The 19,151-nt window shown below is 40.7% G+C and overlaps 1 protein-coding gene across 2 annotated transcripts in view; it reads right to left on the reverse strand.

Annotated features, from left to right (window-relative positions):
* The window catches only part of LOC111573403 (retinoic acid receptor beta), a 234,571-nt gene that overhangs the window by 54,273 nt on the left and 161,147 nt on the right, over positions 1–19,151 (reverse strand). For both annotated transcript variants that reach the window (XM_035951539.2, XM_035951541.2), the window contains one exon: positions 4,260–4,401. In XM_035951539.2, the coding sequence (XP_035807432.2) occupies positions 4,260–4,401 (142 nt within the window). The remainder of the gene's footprint in view (positions 1–4,259; positions 4,402–19,151) is intronic.

The raw sequence follows: 19,151 nt of genomic DNA on the forward strand, positions 1-19,151 counted from the left end.
ACAGTCAGTAGAGAGCAATGTCACAATAAAGCATAACCATCGGTTGTAACAAACGGTCTACAGGGTCATTTTTTGTGGGAAGAAAGTCTCGATTCCTCAGACAGCGCTGAGCGGATGTTAAATAAAACTCTGTGAATGATGCAACTTCACCTCACTGGCTGAAATACTGGTCAGTATTTGGAACATAAGACTGAATGAAACATGCCTCAGATCAACTAAGTTACCGTGACAATCCATCCAGCAGCTGCCATACCTCACGAGTGATCATCCCCGCATCATACTGATAACAATAAAGCTATTACTGTGATAATTCAGTGCTGTTGACCAGCTCAAATCTTATCTGAGATAAAATGCTGTCCACTCATATTAATTTTCACACCTTTTACCCTACAGTGTGTAGCCAAGGCCACATGGCTTTCCTGCGTTTATTGTATATTTTGTCATGGAATATACAGACTACTCTATATTTTTATTTTGGAAAATGTAATGAAATGTTTGGTTTGACATTGCATTGTTTTCAGTTTTAATGAAAAAAATCATAGAATGTGTGGTCATTTATTTCTACTGTTAAAAACCAACTAAAATTTAATAACAAAACAGCTAATAAATTTAGGTCACAGTCTAATTTAAAAAATAGCACTTGATATGTACTGTAACTGTTGTTTCATTGCTCTGAAAGACTCCTGCTACATAATCATTTGCATATGCAGTTCATTTGCATTTAATACCCAATTCCCCCTCACAGTCTATTACTGGAAACATATTTTTTTTCAGTGTGAACTGTAAACAATGCTGAATACTGTCTTCATACAACAGCAAATGTCATATCCAATGACTGAGGGCATACAATTTGGCTGAAAAAGGCCTTTTCTGCAGCCTATTTTTCACTTGTTCAATCAGAAAAAGTATGCATGGTACAAGTAACATCAACAATGGTTCTGTTCCGTTCAATTGTCCCAGTAAATCATGACAATGTGACAGCATAAAGTAGAATGGGGATCCTAAAATTGAAGCGCTAAACAGTATTCAGTCATCATTCATTTGACTATTTATACCTGCAGTTTTGTTACTGTTCAAGGTCAAACTAGCCAGGCTGGATCAGAGGTTAGATTTCTGTCTGACTTCCTCTCAATTTGGTATGACATCATATAGACAGTGGTGATGACATGCTCAGGAGATCAGCGTGGGTTTTGGAACCACACTTCATGTTTGCCGGGCATGATGGGAAATGCTTGGCTTTAGCTTGATCGAATAGCTAATTGGTTTGGACGATGGATCAGGAACATGACATTAATCTAATATACTATAGTCTGCAAATAATCTATCAGTTCAAATCAATTATATATGAACATTAGGTTCCTGATTTAATTTTCAAAGTATTTAGTGACACAAACCCTTGTGGTAAATGGGGTGTGGGATGTGTGCAGATGGTTAAGCCCTGACAGCCTGTATATTGCAAATCAATAATGAAAGCTATTGTTGTGTATTTATTTCCTCCAACAGTGTAGCTGACTATTTTTACATTTATCGGTGTAGTTTGAGAAGGACAGGTGCAGCATTAAAGTCAGTTCAGCTGAAATTATGCTGCTTTAGCTGTGAGGTCACAAAAGATGGAACGATAAACACAGGTAATGGCATTTTACTATAGCTATTCTTTCACAATTAAGACAACTGGAGACAGATGTAAAAGCTGAATAGGTTGGTCTGATAGCATTTTATTAAAGTGGAATCAGATATAACCGGATGTGAGTGCTGCTGTGACCTGCTGTACAGACTGAGACATGAGACATTCTTGCTTTCCAGGTGGGTTTGTCTGGAACAAGCCCACTGTTTTTCTGTGACAAAGGATCATCCTTTACCCAGACGATCCCTTAGGACAGCCCTGCAGGTGTTTTCACTTGTACCTGGTCAGAAACATTCTCAGGACTGTCCGTCACTCTTCTGTCTCTTCTCTTCCACCTGTTAGCTCCAATCAACTCCAGCCTAAGCAGAATTTAATGCAGTCTTAAGTAAAAACACCTGCAGGGAAGTGCAGGACCATTCAAAAAGAGCCACTCTAAATGAATGCTGCATTCATTCAATGTTGGCAAAAACTTATTGTGGGAGCATTATTTAAGGTGTTTCGGTGCGTGCAATGGCATCACCCAATTAGGGGAGAGCCAAACTAATAAGCAGACTCATAGTCAACAGTTGTGCAAGACTGCAGGCTGCCTCCACACTGACTGCCTTTCTCAAACTACCCCCTCCACCCGCTCCCTTCTCACTTCCACTTTGTCTGTGAGCTTGCATTAAGTGCCAACCTAAACCAACTAATGAGGAGTTTGAGGTAGTTATAAACTCTCTAACTGTGCATCTGCATCTATATTGGCTTACTGACAAAGTGGAACACTGGACGTAATAGACGTTTAATGAAGCAGACGTCAACATTTTGAAGGTTACACTGTATTTATTTCAAATATATCAGAGTCTGTTGTCTAGCCTATGGCAGACGCGGTCATTTGATTGTATGGTTCATCCTGAGACGTTCATCCTGAAGCTTACCTCTGTATTTAGACTCTAAATGTTAATGAAGGTGCTTTATTCAGCTAGTTACACTCCATGACCGAGTGGGGAGTCCGGTTTGAGAAATGCCCTTTGTCAGACTGATAGTTGTTCAGTTGTGGCTCTGGTTTTTTGAATCTGTGTTCTTTTATCAATGTGCTAGGGGGCACAAGCATTCGGAAGTGTTATACTTTCCTTATCCTCATGACAGAGCGGGTCTGTCGTGACTTTTACTGTGACAATGCTCTCTTTGTCTACAGCACAGAGCACTGGCTGCTGTTTATTTCAGTGTTTTTTCTAGTAAGGTTAAATGTAAGTTGTATTCAGCCATGTACAATAGATTTTTTTAGCAACTACATTGTGATGTGTGCATGATCAGTAATCACACTGCAGGAACTGCTTTAATATACTCATCTATGACAGAAATATATGTAATAGAACATTATGAAGTCAGATTTAAGTGTTCTTAAATAGAGTTTTTAAAAAACTAAACTGTATTTACAAGATATGAAGATGGCTGATATGCTGGATCACATGTGCAGTGCCTTGCATTTGTCGCAACACAACTGGTTTGTTTGTTTAAACCACAAAGCCTGATCTGAATGTCATCCAAAGCACCATATGACCAAGGTTCCAAGTGGTAATATAGAGCTTATCAACATCATTTTTAATTTTTGATGTATGGTGATTACCCTGCAAAGGCACCTCAATTGTTTTAGAATGTTTCATTCTTTCTGAAAAGGAATTACTGACATCATCTGAGTCCTAATTTTTCATATCATGATAACTATTGCAGAAAACCAAATATTGATATGTCAGTTTTTACCAGTATTGTTCTGGCCTGCTTGTATTTATCTTTTTATTGCATGTATTTGTCACAAATCTTTTAGCATTTATTCTAATCTTGACTAAGGGTCCTAATTCAGTTTCTCAGATTTTTTTCTATGGGTACGGTCAATGTGCAGGGAGTTCAAATTGTACATTTTGAAGGCGGTGCACATTTTGTGACAGTACTGAAGACTGGTATTGGGTATTGAAAGAAATATGTAGCTATGTAGCAAAATAACATGTTTACCAGACATCACCAAGATGGCTGCACCTATTTCTCAAATTTTTCAATTCAATTCAATTCAGTTTTATTTATATAGCGCCAATTACAGTCAAATTGTCTCGAGACGCTTTACAGAACCCATATGCCTGACCCCCAGAGCAAGCCAAAAGGTGACAATGGCAAGGAAAACATCCTTTTAACAGGGAAAAAAGCCTCGAGCAGAACCCTGCTCTTTTTGGCTTCACTTCTGTATTTACAGCCAATTGTGTGATCAGACAGAAAGCACTGTCAATCTGTCAAGCCATCCTGGTGAATTTATACATTTTTGCATGTTGAATAATGTATTTTCATTGACTCTGTAGGCAGTCGGGCCATTTTACCTAAGCTTGTTCTAAATTTCATACACTTGGAGCTAAGATATAATACTAGTTATTTTCTCTATGTGACTTAAGCATAGTTATAACAGTAAAAGCTTAAACCAACATTTACTTTCATATTTGTCCTTTTTGAATGTTAAAACTGTCTGAAAATTCTTATAAAAAATACTTTGTCATTTTCTTGAATGATACACTGGAAAGCAGTGGATAGTAAAATTTTCCTTTCTAACCCATGACAATATTTAATGTAATCCCACGCCAGCATACTGTGAATTGCTTGTGAAACTCACACTCTTTGGACATCCCCACTCCGAAGCACTTCTGCAGGCGGCAGTACTGACAGCGGTTCCTCGTCACCTTGTTGATAATGCAGTTCTTGTCCCGATGACACGTGTACACCATATTCTTCTGGATGCTTCGACGGAAAAAACCCTGAAGAAACAGACAGATGGGGAGGTGTGCCATGAAAAGGAAGCTCTCACGATGTTAACCTCATTTTGCTTCTAATCTTCTGTAGCTGCCTATTTTCTAAAACATCCACACAGCTCCATTAAAATTCTCCTGCCACTGGATATCATAATGTCACGACAGTCTGTATAACAATGGGCTGGATGTTTTGTCTATTCATTGCCATTAAGGCTGAGAGAAAAGAGAGTTGGTGTGTCCCTGCTGGGAGCTCTGTGGAGCTTCAAATGCTGAATTTAAGCTCAGAAACAGAGTACTAATGGGAACAGAGTGAGGAACCTCAGGGTATCAAGCAGTGAGGCTGCTGGTGCAGTATGGAAGCATAACGGAGGACTTTGGTTCAGCTGCAGGCGGGGAGCCTCATGTCTGAACTTGACAAGGTGACATTGAGCTTCTGTGGAAGACCAAAGCCATTTGTCTTTCAAATGAATGCTTTCATTGTAATTCAGTGGCACAGCAGTGAAGTAATGGATCTTAATTGGGCTCATTCACTGTGTTAGTGTTCAAAAAGATATAAGTACCTAAGTACCAAAAACAGTTGTGACAGTGGAAGAGCTTGTGTTGGTGGAGGGGATCATTACAGTTTGAGGCACTGTGCTTTGGGATTCACGTCAAGCTCAGGGGCTGTAGTTACAAAGACTTTGATTACCTCTAGGACTCTTCTAAATGGCACTAAAAGTTCTTAGCTAAGAGTCTCCTCCTAAGAAGTGCTCCTAAGCGCATCTTTTAGTAAGGAGCAAAGAGAACCCGGAAGCTAAAGGAATGCTGCTATGGATGACACCATCTTTGACAAATGAACACTTCATAAATTATCCGAGTTAAGTTAGCACAAGGTCCACAGTGACTGGTTGACAAGTTACCAGTCACTACGAGTTAAAGTGAGGGATAAATCTGAGATACACAGAATGCATTAAACTGCAAGTATGGTTTGAAGAGCAGTTTTGGTTTGATGAATAATTCTGTCAGACAGCTGAGAGATTGCAGTTTCATCAGAGCTGCAGATGCTATTTTTCCAGTGTCTATGTAGCAGAGCTAAATGCATTTTCTCTTGTGTTTTTGGTTTGTTTAGACCTGAGCTGCCTGAGTCGTTAACATGCTACCATCAAAATATCTCAAATGCAGTGACACGCATTACCTTTAGCACAGTACGATGAGCAGGATTTGGTGACTCTGGAGTCATCTAAACTGAGATGCACAACGGTTCAAACTTAACAATAATCTGGATTCATGATCAGGCACTTACAGTCCTGACATGCCTCAGGTGAGAGACATGACAGAGAGTATGTTGATTCCTGACCAGTCATGGATTGAATAGCTTTATTACAGGTACTTTTAACTCACTTGTGTATATGTATTAAGAAAAAAAATAACAAACTTATTCTCTTTTAAATGTGGCTGCACTCTTTGCATTAATTTTGATTTCATCAGTTTGAATTGCGTATACATTTACTTCTTCTCTCAGTGTCAGACACTCTGCATGTCTGAAACTACCACAGCCCACTTAAGTTTCCACAGTTTCACCTGGACACAGACCACTATTTTGCAATTTTGACTTTGGAAATTAGGCATCTTGTTTTTTTAACCAGGTCTGACACAGACTACTTGAATAGTTGTTGCTAATTGTAACTCATGCTTTTCCGTTCTATAGTCTTCTATTTGCTGCTCAAACACAGTTGGAAGTTGTCCACCCACTGTGCTTGGTACACAACCCAGTCTGTAACTAGCAGCTATAAGCTGAAAAAAAGTGCAAACAGTTTAAGAAAATTCACAGAAGCCTTATGTGTGTTCTTATGTGTTTGATCTGATTTGCAGTGTGACTGTTTGCATAGCTGACCAAAGCTTACCAATTGTAATAAGCATGCAATTAAATTTGTCTGTCTGAATTTCAAATTCATTCATCTATTATCTAAACACCACTTAATCCTCTGTAGGGTGGCAGTGAGGCTGGAGTCTATCCCAGCTGACTTAGGGTGAAGGCAGGGGACACCATGGACAGGTCACCAATCTATCACAGGGCTACATATAGAGACAAAGAAGCACACTTACATTCACACCTACGGACAATTTAGAGTTACCAATGAACCTCAACAACCGCATGTTGTCGGGCTTTGGTCGAAGCCTGTGAACCCAGTGAGAACCCACGTATGCACAGGGAGAACATACAAACTCCACACAGAAACATCCCAGGCTCAGGCCGGGACACGAACTGGGGATCTTCTTGCAATATATGGTTTGCATGCCAAATTTAACCAAAATTTTGAGTAACTTTTGACTATGAATCATGCAAAGCATACTTGGTTCACTTTGCAGCAATAGATTTATGGATTTTTTAAAAATTAAACGTGTGAAAATGCCAGCCTACTTTTTGCATTTCATCACATTTTTCCTTCCATTTTTACACAATGCATATTTTGAGCTGCACTGCTTCAAGAGAACAAATAATGAGTCGAATACCATATTTTTAGAGGTGAATTTTATTTAGACTTTCGCTAGGTGAAATCATCAAAAAAAGAAATTGATGGGTGTCATTTCTGTAAGGGAACACAGTGTTATGTGCCAAAAACAATCAATTGTGTCTCAGTTTTCATGGCAACTGACCAGTTCGAGGTCTCTTTCCATACAGTTAGTATTAATTTTCTTAATAGAGGCCTTGATCCTGGCTGATATAAACTGAGTGAGTTGGTCGACTATGCCGGTGAGATTTGACGGATGACCATGGAACATGAGGGAACTCAAATGTAAATTCAATAACCTTAGTGTCGTAAGTCTACCTGAGGATCTAGATGCTTGATGCTGACCAAAAGATGTTTCCAGCTTTCGAATACCTTTGATCCAGAAGGATGCTTTCTGCTCTCATACCATCAAAAACCTTAACAAAGCTAATACAACGAGCTCACATCTAAAAATCCTACATTTAGCTGTCACGCTTGTGTGATGCCATAAATGACCCTTTAGGACCGTCTTTATCTAAAATCACATTTAGCCATGTGGTGTGACACCACACACACACTGGACTACTACAAGAAACATGATAATGAAGACAATGTGTATCCTCCTTGAAAGTCTCAGGACACAGAACCAAGGCCTGAACTCGGCTGCCTTGTTCCCAAGCAGAGCAACAGAAAGCAGAGGTGCATCTATTTGAAGCAGGAGTCTTCACTGATTTTTTTTTCCACTCGATATTAATTTGACGTTGGCGTCTTTTGCAAGGATCGTCTATCATCCAGTCCTTTTGCACATGTTTGCGGGCGCTGCCTGAGGAGCTTTGGGGTGGGGGGGGGGGGGTGGGGGGGTTAAATTTCCATTTACCATAGCTCCCTGTGACAGATGGGACCTTGCCTTTTCATTAGTGAAGCAGGATGCATGATGGGTAACAGATTAGATCACAGGACTGAAACGACTGACTCTGTAGCCCATCTCGCCTCGGCCTCAAGCATCCGTCAACTGCCGGGCCACCCCCTCGGTAGCATAGATACTAGCCAAAAGCAGCCAATCGTGATTGAGCCTTGATGGCACGTGACCAGTCCGAGGTCACCTCCCCTCAGTTGGTATTATTCATTTTCTTAATAGAGGCCTTTATCCTGGCTGATGTAAGCTGGGTGAGTTGGTCGACATTACTTGTGAGGTCTGATGGATGACAATGGAAGCGGCCTGCATCCCCATCAACTGCTATATAAGTGTGTTCAGGTTGGGTGCAGAACCCAAGGCTACTCAGGTACTTATGCCATTCAAAGCTGAAAGCATGCAGGTCACTTAGCCTTGGAAATCTATCTGTGTGTGTATTAAGTGCTGTACAGTGTGATGGGAGGTTATACTGGGAGCTAGGCTACTGCAGTTTGGGTGTTGTGCACTTACTACAGAATGTTTCCCAAGACAGATTTGCATTTTGTGAGCTTCAGCTATAATGCGGAGGCTTCATAACAGTTCAAGGTGTGGGCTGCAATGCTCCTCATTTAAACTTTCTTATCTACATTTTGGATATATTGCATTTAATATACAGAATGATGAAAAAAGAAAACATTTTACTAGTATAAGAAGTAATAATCTGCAGTGTTTGTAGAATAATTTAGTTCAACTTAAATTTGCTGTGAGACATCATTAGGTGAAGTTTAATTTAATGCAGCTTCGCGCTACTTCATACAGGCACGGATTCAGGCCGGTCATAAGGTTCTACGCTGTCCAGTCGTGCTCGTAGTAAGTCCACTCCTTCCTATTAGCACGCCTTATAACTTAGGCAGCATTCATTCATTCTTCCCGCTCTATGCTTGCCACATCGCCGCTGCTTCAGACTTGAGTCATCAGCCTTCTCCTCCTCCTCTCCAGCTTCCTCCTTGTTATAAGAAAGATCTGTGCATGTATAGATTTGCTTCCTGTTTAGACTGTTCCATTCTGTATTCCTTTTAAAACAATGTCAACATCAGGCTCTGCAGGGGGGTTTGTGATCTCAGGGACAGTCTGTGTCCAGAGCATCACTCAAGCAGAGTCACCGCCAAACACATATGCATGTCAGTCTGAAATAAATGGTTAAAATCTGACAAAGTGTCCTGGCTGAAACTGGTTAAGCTGAGACTGGGTCTAATTAGGCTACATTTCAGAAAAAACAAACTAACTGCTTGGATTTCTTCCTACTGAAAATAAATAATATGGTATTTATTAATTTTCCTGGCAACTTGTTTTCTTGTGAGACTGTTAAATTGTCTATTAAATGTCAGTCTCACTGCTTACATTTATACATTTTATGAAATTAGGGCTATAATGTACTGCTATAATGTACTGCTCAAGTCTTTCGTTTGATTCACTGTGCAGGGTATGAGATTAAGGTTTGTCTGCTTGTCTGAGACGTGTACATTTTATGTGGCACAAGTGAAATTGAAATTTACTTGCGCCACAAGATAAGTTAAAAGTCCTTTAAAAAAGTCCCTAGAAATTGACCCTATCCCAGCTGACTTAGGGTGAAGGCAGGGGACACACTGGACAGGTCACCAGTCTATCACAGGGCTGCATAGAGAGACAAACAATCACACTCACATTCACACCTACAGACAATTTAGAGTTACCAATTACCTCAGCATGTTTTTGGACTGTGAGAGGAACCTAGAGGAACCCCATGCATGTACAGGGAGAACATACAAACTCAAAGCAAAAAGATTCCAGGAAGGCCACCAAGCCAATGTGCAGCCTGGACTCAGTGCTTTTTATTATATTTTAATATCCCTTAAACATTAATGTTTGAAAAATCTTTCTTATTATTTCTTCTTTTTTTGCTTGCTGTATCTTTTTTCTTGTGGATTTTCAATAATTGTGAAGTGTGTTGGGACTGTCCTGATTGGTGTACATTATACATACTGACTGAGAAACCTGAATGTGCTTATACGCTGCAACTGGGATAAGGGAGCCAGGCCATTTGGGTTCTGTAAAGCATCTTGAGACAATCTGGATTGTAATTGATGCTATATAAATAAAATTAAATTGAATTTGAATTGAGTTGCAGTGCTGCTGTGAGATCTACTGTTTACACAAGATCAAATTTTCGAAGGATTTTTATTGTTAAAACTAAAATAATTAATAGGACTGGTCTTATTTAAGCAATAGCACATGTAGGCATAAGCCTGAATGCAAAGCCAGTAGTGCTGTCTCAATTATGTTACTGATTTAATAAAAGAACATTCTGCAGTGACGTAAACAAAGCTTTTGGTTTGCTTTGAAGATTTTGTTTTGGTCCTTGGCCAAGAAAATCTCACTCTATTCTCTTTTGCTAAGCAGCTTCATGAACTTTATGGAATCTTATAGCACACTGTGTCATTGTTGGTTAGTACAGACAAAGTACGGTATATTGCTCATAGTGAGAGAAAATAAGCAGCACAACCACTGTTGTAGTACACTTTTAAGTACATTTAAAATTTTGTTCTCTGCATTAATAAGCCTCATACTTCAGTTACTGTTCCTGTCATGATTTGCAGCCTCACACCACATATACAGTAGGTTGCATACACAATGACTAGTGGCAAATTTGTATGTACTCAGTATGTATTCAGATCATTACTTAAGTAAAAGTACCAATGCAGCAATGTAAAAATAATCAATTTCAAGTGAAAGTCCTGCACGACAACTCATACATATGTTAAAGTACATAAGTATTAGCAGCAAAATGTAGTGAAACTGTTAAAGTATACAGTCATAAATATTTGGATATTGACACAGTTTTCAGCATTTCAGCTCTGTACACCACCACAATGGATCTGAAATGAAACAATCAAGATGTAATTTAAGTGCAGACATTCGGCTTTAATTTGAAGGTATTTACATTCAAATCAGGTGAACAGTGTAGGAATTACAACACATTTTATATGTGCCCTCCTTCTTTTCAAGGGACCAAAGGTAATTGGACAATTCGTTGCTCTGCTGTCCCATGGCCAGGTGTGTGTTATTCCCTCATTATTTCATTTACAAGGAGCAGATAAAAGATCTAGAATTCATTTCAAGTGTGGTATTTGCATTTGGAATCTGGTGAAGTCAACTCTCACTATGAAGATCAAAGAGCATCACTATCAGTGAAGCAAGCCATCATTAGGCTGAAAAATCTAAACAAACCCATGAGAGAGATAGCAAAAATATTTGGTGTAGCCAAATCAGCTGTTTGGTACAATCTTAAAAAGAAAGAACACACCAGTGGGTTCAGCAATGCCAAAAGACCCGGTAGACCTCAGAAAACAAGTGTGGTGGATGACAGAAGAATCCTTTCCCTAGTCAAAAAAAACCCTTTCACAATAGTTGGCCACATCTAGAACACTCTCCAGGAGGTAAAATTCGACAATTCAGAGAAGACTTCACCAGAGTGAATACAGAGGGTTCACCACAAGGTGGAAACCATTGGTGAGCCTCAAAAACAGAAAGGCCAGATTAGAGTTTGCCAAAACACATCTAAAAGTGCCTGTGCAGTCCTGGAACAATGTCCTACGGACAGATGAGACAAAGAGAAATTTGTACCACAATAATGGAAAGAGAAGAGTCTGGAGAAGGGAAGGAACTGCTCAAAATCCAAAGCATACCACCTCATCAGTGAAACATGGTGGTGGTAGTATCATGACGTGGGCATGTATGGCAGCCAGTGGAACGGGTTCTCTGATATTTATTGATGATGTGACTGCTGACAAAAGCAGCAGGATGAATTCTGAAGTGTTTCAGCCAATATAATCTACTCATATTCAGCCAAATGCTTCAGAACTCATTGGACGGTGCTGGAAGTGATGACAGCAGCAGTAGAGGCCTGGCAGAGCATCACCAGGGACCAAACCCAGCGTTTGGTGATCTCCATGGGTGCCAGACTTTAGGCTGTAATTGACTGTAAACAATTTACAACCAAATATTAATTGTGACACTTTGATTTATGATTATGCTAGTCTGTCCAATTACTTCTGGCCCCTTAAAAAGGTGGAGGACACATATAAAATGTGTTGTGATTTCTACACTGTTCACCTTATTTCGATGTAAAAAACCTCAAATGAAAGTTGAAAGTCTGCACTTAAAGCACATCATGATTATTTCATTTCAAATCAATTGTGGTGGTGTACAGAGCTGAAAATTGTGTCACTGTCCAAATATTTATGGACCTGACTGTAAGTCTTGGTTTGGTCCCTGTGACAGGTTAGATCAATAATAGTGAAGCACCAGTGTGTCAGCAGAATGTTACTAATGAAGCTGCTTCAGGTGGAGAAAGTTTGAAGTACTTTATATCCAGTTATGTATACAGGGGAAGCAGACAAATCTGAGTGCTCCTTGCATGATTAATAGGAGAGGAAAGAAGAAAACAAAGTTCTTGATCCACAAATCTGTTTTGGATTTAGGACTATTTCTTTAATTTCTGAGTTTTGGTGAGATATTGAACCAATGGAATATTTATTTAGGTAAGTTGGTTGAAAACATCATATCCAAATCCCTCTTTATTGTACAAGCATGACTAATTTTAAACTTGGAATCTTGTAAAAGGGAAGTGATGACTCACATTTCTTGCTCAAAGACAGAGGCTAACGGTATCAGACCTCAGGTAAAAAGTTTACAAAATCAGTTTATGATCCATGTAGGAAACATGAACATAAACAGTTTTGTGGAGAATGTGTTAGTCCTTGTATCATAAGTATGAAAAGGTAAATGTAAGATGAAACTGTTATTTTGTTGAGATGCAACCTTATTTGACTGCTTAAAAACTACACTATATTGCCAAAAGTATTCGCTCACACATCCAAATAATCAGAATCAGGTGTTCCAATTATTTCCATGGCCACAGGTGTATAAAATCAAGCACCTAGGCATGCAGACTGCTTTTACAAACATTTGTGAAAGAATGGGTCGCTCTCAGGAGCTCAGTGAATTCCAGCGTGGAACTGTGATAGGATGTCACCTGTGCAATAAATTCAGTTGTGACATTTCCTCGCTCCTAAATATTCCACAGTCAACAGTCAGCTGTATTATAAGAAAGTGGAAGTGTGTGGGAATGACAGCAACTCAGCTACCAAGTGGTAGGCCACGTAAACTGATGGAGGGGGGTCAGCAGATGCTGAGGCGCATAGTGCCAAGAGGTCGCCAACTTTCTGCAGAGTCAATCACTACAGACCTTCAAACTTCATGTGGCCTTCAGATTAGCTCAAGAACAGTGCTTCAGCAGAGAGCTTCATGGAATGGGTTTCCATGGCCGAGCAGCTGCATCCAAGCCATACATCACCAAGTGCAATGCAAAGCGTGGGATGCAGTGGTGTAAAGCAGGCCACCACTGGACTCTAGAGCAGTGGAGACGCCTTCTCTGGAGTGACGAATCGTGCTTCTCCATCTGGCAATCTGATGGACCAGTCTGGGTTTGGTGGTTGCCAGGAGAACCATACTTGTCAAACTGCATTGTGCCAAGTGTAAAGTTTGGTGGAGGGGGGATTATGGTGTGGGGTTGTTTTTCAGGAGCTGGGCTTGGCCCCTTAGTTCCAGTGAAAGGAACTCTGAATGCTTCAGCATACCAAGACATTTTGGACAATTCCATGCCCCCAACTTTGTGGGAACAGTTTGGAGCTGGCCCCTTCCTCTTCCAACATGACTGTGCACCAGTGCACAAAGCAAGGTCCATAAAGACATGGATGACAGAGTCTGGTGTGGATGAACTTGACTGGCCTGCACAGAGTCCTGACCTCAACCCCATAGAACACCTGTGGGATGAATTAGAGTGGAGACTGAGAGCCAGGCCTTCTGGTCCAACATCAGTGTGTGACCTCACAAATGCACTTCTGGAAGAAAAAAATCTAAAATTCCCATAAACACACTCCTAAACCTTGTGGACAGCCTTCCCAGAACAGTTGAAGCTGTTCTAGCTGCAAAGGGTGGACCGATGTCATATGGAACCCTATGGATTAGGAATGGGATGTCACTTACGTTCATATGGGAGTCAAGGCAGGTGAGCGAATACTTTTGGCAATATAATGTATTTGCTTATTGTGCTAAAAAAGACACCTTCCAAACCCAAGGTTTGACAGGAGACATGACACACATTACACTGATCAGTAGCTTCCTCAACACACTAACCCCCCACAATGTAAAGCCTTTTCACTGTATAGGCTGTAATTGTATGTATAATGTGTGTGAAGAAGGGCTGTTGTGTACCTCCAGCGGCAGTAGTGAACAGATGCCACCACTCAAAGCACTTCATCTCTACAAGCCTTCAGGGAAACACCATCAGTGTCTGCGATGACACTGAGACACACACAATCATCACGGAGACACACAAACATAACATCTGCTCTTTTGCCTTGATTCTTTCCCTCCTTGATCCTCTTTGTTTCCTTCACCCACCAGTATTTTCTCTTTTCTCCTTCCTGTGTCTTCCACTTCTCTTTTCATTCTCTTCCACCGCCACAGGACACAAGTATTGACCCGAGACTGCAGACTGCTCTGATATTTGCCAGCTCGTGTCCTGCGGGTTTACTCATTTGAAGCTTATAAATGTGCAACCAAAGGACACCCTTGAGCTGAGCGTTTTACAAAGGTGTTTACCCAGGTCGCATGCAGCGGGGGGAGGAGGAGGGCTGCTGTTGGGCTAAATAAATGATAGGATCAGAGGTTTCAGCTGTGAGGACATGCTGAGAATGAATCACACCTCATACACAAGGATGCGGAGGAGGGCAGAGCTGCTAAACTCAGTTTACCCTCCTGCAGCATCTGTCTGCAGAATACAGAGCTCAAGAGTTGTTTCTTCAAGGAAATCTTGATATTCTTCTATATTTTCTAAAGCTGGGCTGCACCGTGATTCGGTGGTTAGCGCTGTTGCCTCACAGCTAGAAGATCCCAGACCGGGGCACGAACCAGGGCTTGGGATCTGTCTGTGTGGAATTTACGACCCTACAGAGGATTAAGGGGCATATAGAGGATGTATGTATGTATGTATGTATGGATGTATGGATGTATGTATGTATGGATGGATGGATGGATGGATGTATGGATGGATGGATGGATGGATGGATGGATGTATGTATGGATGGATGGATGTATGTATGTATGTATGGATGGATGGATGTATGGATGTATGTATGTATGTATGGATGGATGGATGGATGGATGGATGGATGGATGGATGGATGGACTTTTTGAAGCTGCTGAACAGCTTTTGTTGCAATACTGAACTTTTTTTTAATCATGGTTCAGATATTCACCAATCAGCATTTTATTACAGGATAAAAACCTTCAACTCTTTTTTGAGTTAAATAACCAAAGGCAATACAACATAAGAAAAGAGAAAATGATCTTAATTCTGTAAACCTCTGAAAGGAGTTTCTGGGCCTTCTTTTCTTTTGTTGCATTTTTACTTACTGTGGTCTTTTCATTGCAATATAATATATAAAATATATTAATGGAAATGGCTTAACCCTGACTACAAGTAGATAGAACTTTAAAAATAGATATATTTTGTGAGGACAACGTAGCTAAAATGCCCTTAACCAAAAAGAAAGAAAAAATGTTAATTTTTAAAATTTCTTTTATTTTCTAAAAAAAAAAAAAAAAGTAAAAAAAAACAAACAAACACTGAAATCAACATTTTCCCCATCTCCATTACTGGACAATCCACTTTCTCTGGTGTGCAAACAGACCACCAAGAGGCAAAATCGATTGAATAAAGTTGCCAAACAACTTCAAAAGCCACAAAAGTACCACTAACAGATGCAAAATGACCAGAAAACACTTAACCAAGAAACAGAAATGACCAAAAAATGTACATAAATAGCTGCAAAACAACCGCAAAGCGACACAAAAGGACCCCCTCAAGATGCAAAACAACCATAAAAATATACAAAGCAACTACAAAATAATGCAAAGTGACCAGAAACAGATGATTAAACTATGCCATAGGTTTTCACCAAATAGTTATAGATAATCCTCTCTCCAAAGGTAATTGTGTTCACGTTGACAACTACAGGCCTCTTCATATCAGAGCTCTCTTTACTCTATTCTGTAGATAAGGTCATGTTGAGATGTAATGTCGGGGCATCAGGGGACATGGGCCCAGCCACCTGGGAGACGAGGCCACTTCCCCCTGGACTGATAAACTGCACCTTAACCGAGATCATTATCCAACATCTTGTTATCTTAATGGGCCAGGGATAGGGTGTCAGAGCGACGGCCCCGCCATCTTAGGCCTTCTCATTTACAGATTAAAAAACGAAAGTGCCGCCCATTAATTATTTAGCTACAATCCAACCCCTTGTCCACCTGGCCTCCTCCTCTTTCTCTCTCCCTCTTCTCTCTCTCTGCCTCGCTCTGCTCCTGCCATCCACTGGCTGTCCGGGTTGCTCGGCCCGGCTCTTTGGACTGGGCCGTGGTGTTTTGTGTTGCCTGAGCATTCAGTACAGCCAAGGGGGGAGAGAGGATTAGCTTTCGCTCTTAATCGTGTCGACATCTTATCACTGCCGTGGAAAGTGGAGAGGACACTGGAGACCCTGGGGGGTTCCAGAAAAATGAGGAGCGGTAGAGTAGAGAGTAGAGAGAGGGAGGGGTGTGTGTGTCTGTGTCTCTGTGTGTGTGTGTGTGTGTGTGTGTGTGTGTGTGTGTGTGTGGAGGGTTGATATTTATCCAGGTTTATCCAGACCAGGCTATTACTTACACCTGGAGTTCACTGGAAAGACATGACAGAGTTCAGGGAGGGGACTGGGCCAGCTGAACCAGTATGGGCAGAAACAGAAGTTAGAAAGAGAGAGGACAATGATGGAGGAGAGAAAAGTGTTTCCTTTAAAAAAATGTTCCTTTTCGGAAGCAAAACAGACAAATTAAGTGTAAAATGAGAAAATAATAGTACAAAAAGTCAAATTATTTTGGAGGGTTGCAATTAACGCAGGAAATGCTAAAATGCCTTCATCTTATACACGATTATATTTCAAAAGTGAAACTTAATTAAGGGTAAGACTTGACACTTTAGTGTAGGATCCATTATTTTATATTCTTTCATTTGAACATGCTGAAGCACAGGGGCCAAAAAAAAAAAAAAAAATTGACGATGGTCCCTTCACACAAGCATGTGCAAGGTCTCCCCCTCCACCTCTTTTGCATAGTAGCAAAACATTTTGCAACTCTTATGGTGTGTTTTGCACATTTTGTGTCTCTTTTGTTTTGTTTGTTTTTTCTACATCTCTCTGTAGCTATATTGTGTCTACTTTAGTCATTTGGATTCTCTTAGTGGTTATTACTCTGGCAATGAATGCGGCGGAGTTTTGTCATGATCAGTGTATATTTGTCTGTCTGTTTGTCTGTCCGTCTGTGTGTTAGCAACATGACTCAAAAATGGACTAATGGATTTGGATGAAATTTTCAGGGAAGGCCAGAAATGACACCAGGACCACCTGATTAGATTTTGACAGTGATGCAGCTTATAGTCTGGATCCATGGATTTGTTAAAGATTTCTATATCATTGCGAGACAGTGGCATGGCGTCACTGTAACTATTACTATGACAAGTCAACACTATGTCAGCTGTCTGCTAACGATCACATGATTGTGATCCTACTACAAATCGACTGTTGTGGACTTATCGGAACTTATCCATCGGACATGATACAAGGAACAACTGAATAAATTGTGGGGGTGTTTCCGAGTCCCATCAACTCCTGCTACAAATTTAGGTCACATGATTCAGCATCTGTACATAACGTACACATGTATAACACAAGCTTGTGCTCAGGCAAGGACATTTTCTTTGTGGATACATCTATATTAAATGCGACTGAGCAGCCTTGGCGGAGTACTGCACTCTCTGAGTACTTTTTTTTTGTTTTGATTGGGGAAATTTATAAATAATGGCACTGAAGATTTTCAAGATTTTATTGAGCCACATGGTTTAAAGAATTCATTATTAGGTGTCTGGCTGACAGTGAATGGAAACAATGGACTGTTCTTACCATTTGTGTTACTTTGGTCATTAAACAATTAATCTATCATTTTTAACAGTCTAAAACTTGTCCAATAGCAGAACAAGCAGAGAACAGGATGTCTGGTAACAGACTCTATGTAAAGTTGACTAGTTTTACATCACAACATAAGCTACCAGGTATACCAGGTCAAAAAGGGAGACTAAGTGTCTAAATGCAAAGTTTAGACACTTAGTCCCCCTCAAGCATTTTATTTTTTTTTAATCAAACCATGACAAATCCTCTTGGATCAGTTGTAAAGTTCAATGACTGACTTTTATCTCGACCTAAATGTGAAAAATTTGAAGATAAATGGTTTTCAACTAACACTGACAATGCCACATCTTTATATTAAATTATCTGTCCTTGCACCTTCTCCATTAAGCAGATCACTGAGTATGTGTGCTATGTGGGTTTTGTAAAAGCTAAAAGCTGACAATTTGGAAGCACAAAATGTCACAGCATTGATGTTGTGGTTCACCTACTGTATCAGCTGAAAATACGGAACAACTGGACAAAAAAGGAGTCCAGATCGCACAAAGACCTGCATTGTTACTGCGGCAAACGTGAAACCTCAACAGATAAGGCACAAACAGAGCAGCAGTCAACAGGTAACACACAGAAAACAAGACACAGCTCTCGCAGACCCCCACTCCTCTCTTCTGTTCCTGTCCTCACCAACTCCCCCCGAAACCCAATCAGTGCTTATCTGTCCGTCCGAGCACCTGAAAAGCACAGATGGAGCAAGAGATACGGTAGAGATTGAAAAGTGAATAAAGGAAAAGTAGAAGGGAGAGAGCAAAAAAGGAGGAAGAGAACAAGAGGAGGAAGGAAAGCGAGAGATAGCTAGTGAAAGGCCTGAACAGAGGAGCTGTGTGACTCACCCCGTCTGCTCTGAATAGCTGCAAAGACAGAGAACTGGAGACCGAGCGAGGGACATAAAAAGACAACGGAGGAGAGAATGAGAAGGATTCAGATCACCCAGTCCTCCCCAGACACCCCACTGTGGCCCTTTTCTCCTCGCCATTCTGTGCTTGTCTTTCAGCCCCGAACCTGGCGAGGGCCCTCAAAGCGATCAGAAGCCATCTTTAAGCTCTCTCGCTCTCTGATTGGAGGCCTCCACTCTGCTCACTTACACATTAACACACACCACACAGACTCAGGCCTGTTGTGTGTCTTTGTGGTCGGAGCTGTTGCTGACCCCTTCCATCCAGCACAGCGAGGCCTGCACTCACTGTCATAGTGGTGTGTCACTTTGGAAGGCCAAGGCTGGTTTTGATTAGGCAGATT

The sequence above is a fragment of the Amphiprion ocellaris genome, chromosome 15 (assembly GCF_022539595.1).
Source record: "Amphiprion ocellaris isolate individual 3 ecotype Okinawa chromosome 15, ASM2253959v1, whole genome shotgun sequence".
In the NCBI taxonomy this organism is placed as follows: Eukaryota; Metazoa; Chordata; class Actinopteri; family Pomacentridae; genus Amphiprion; species Amphiprion ocellaris.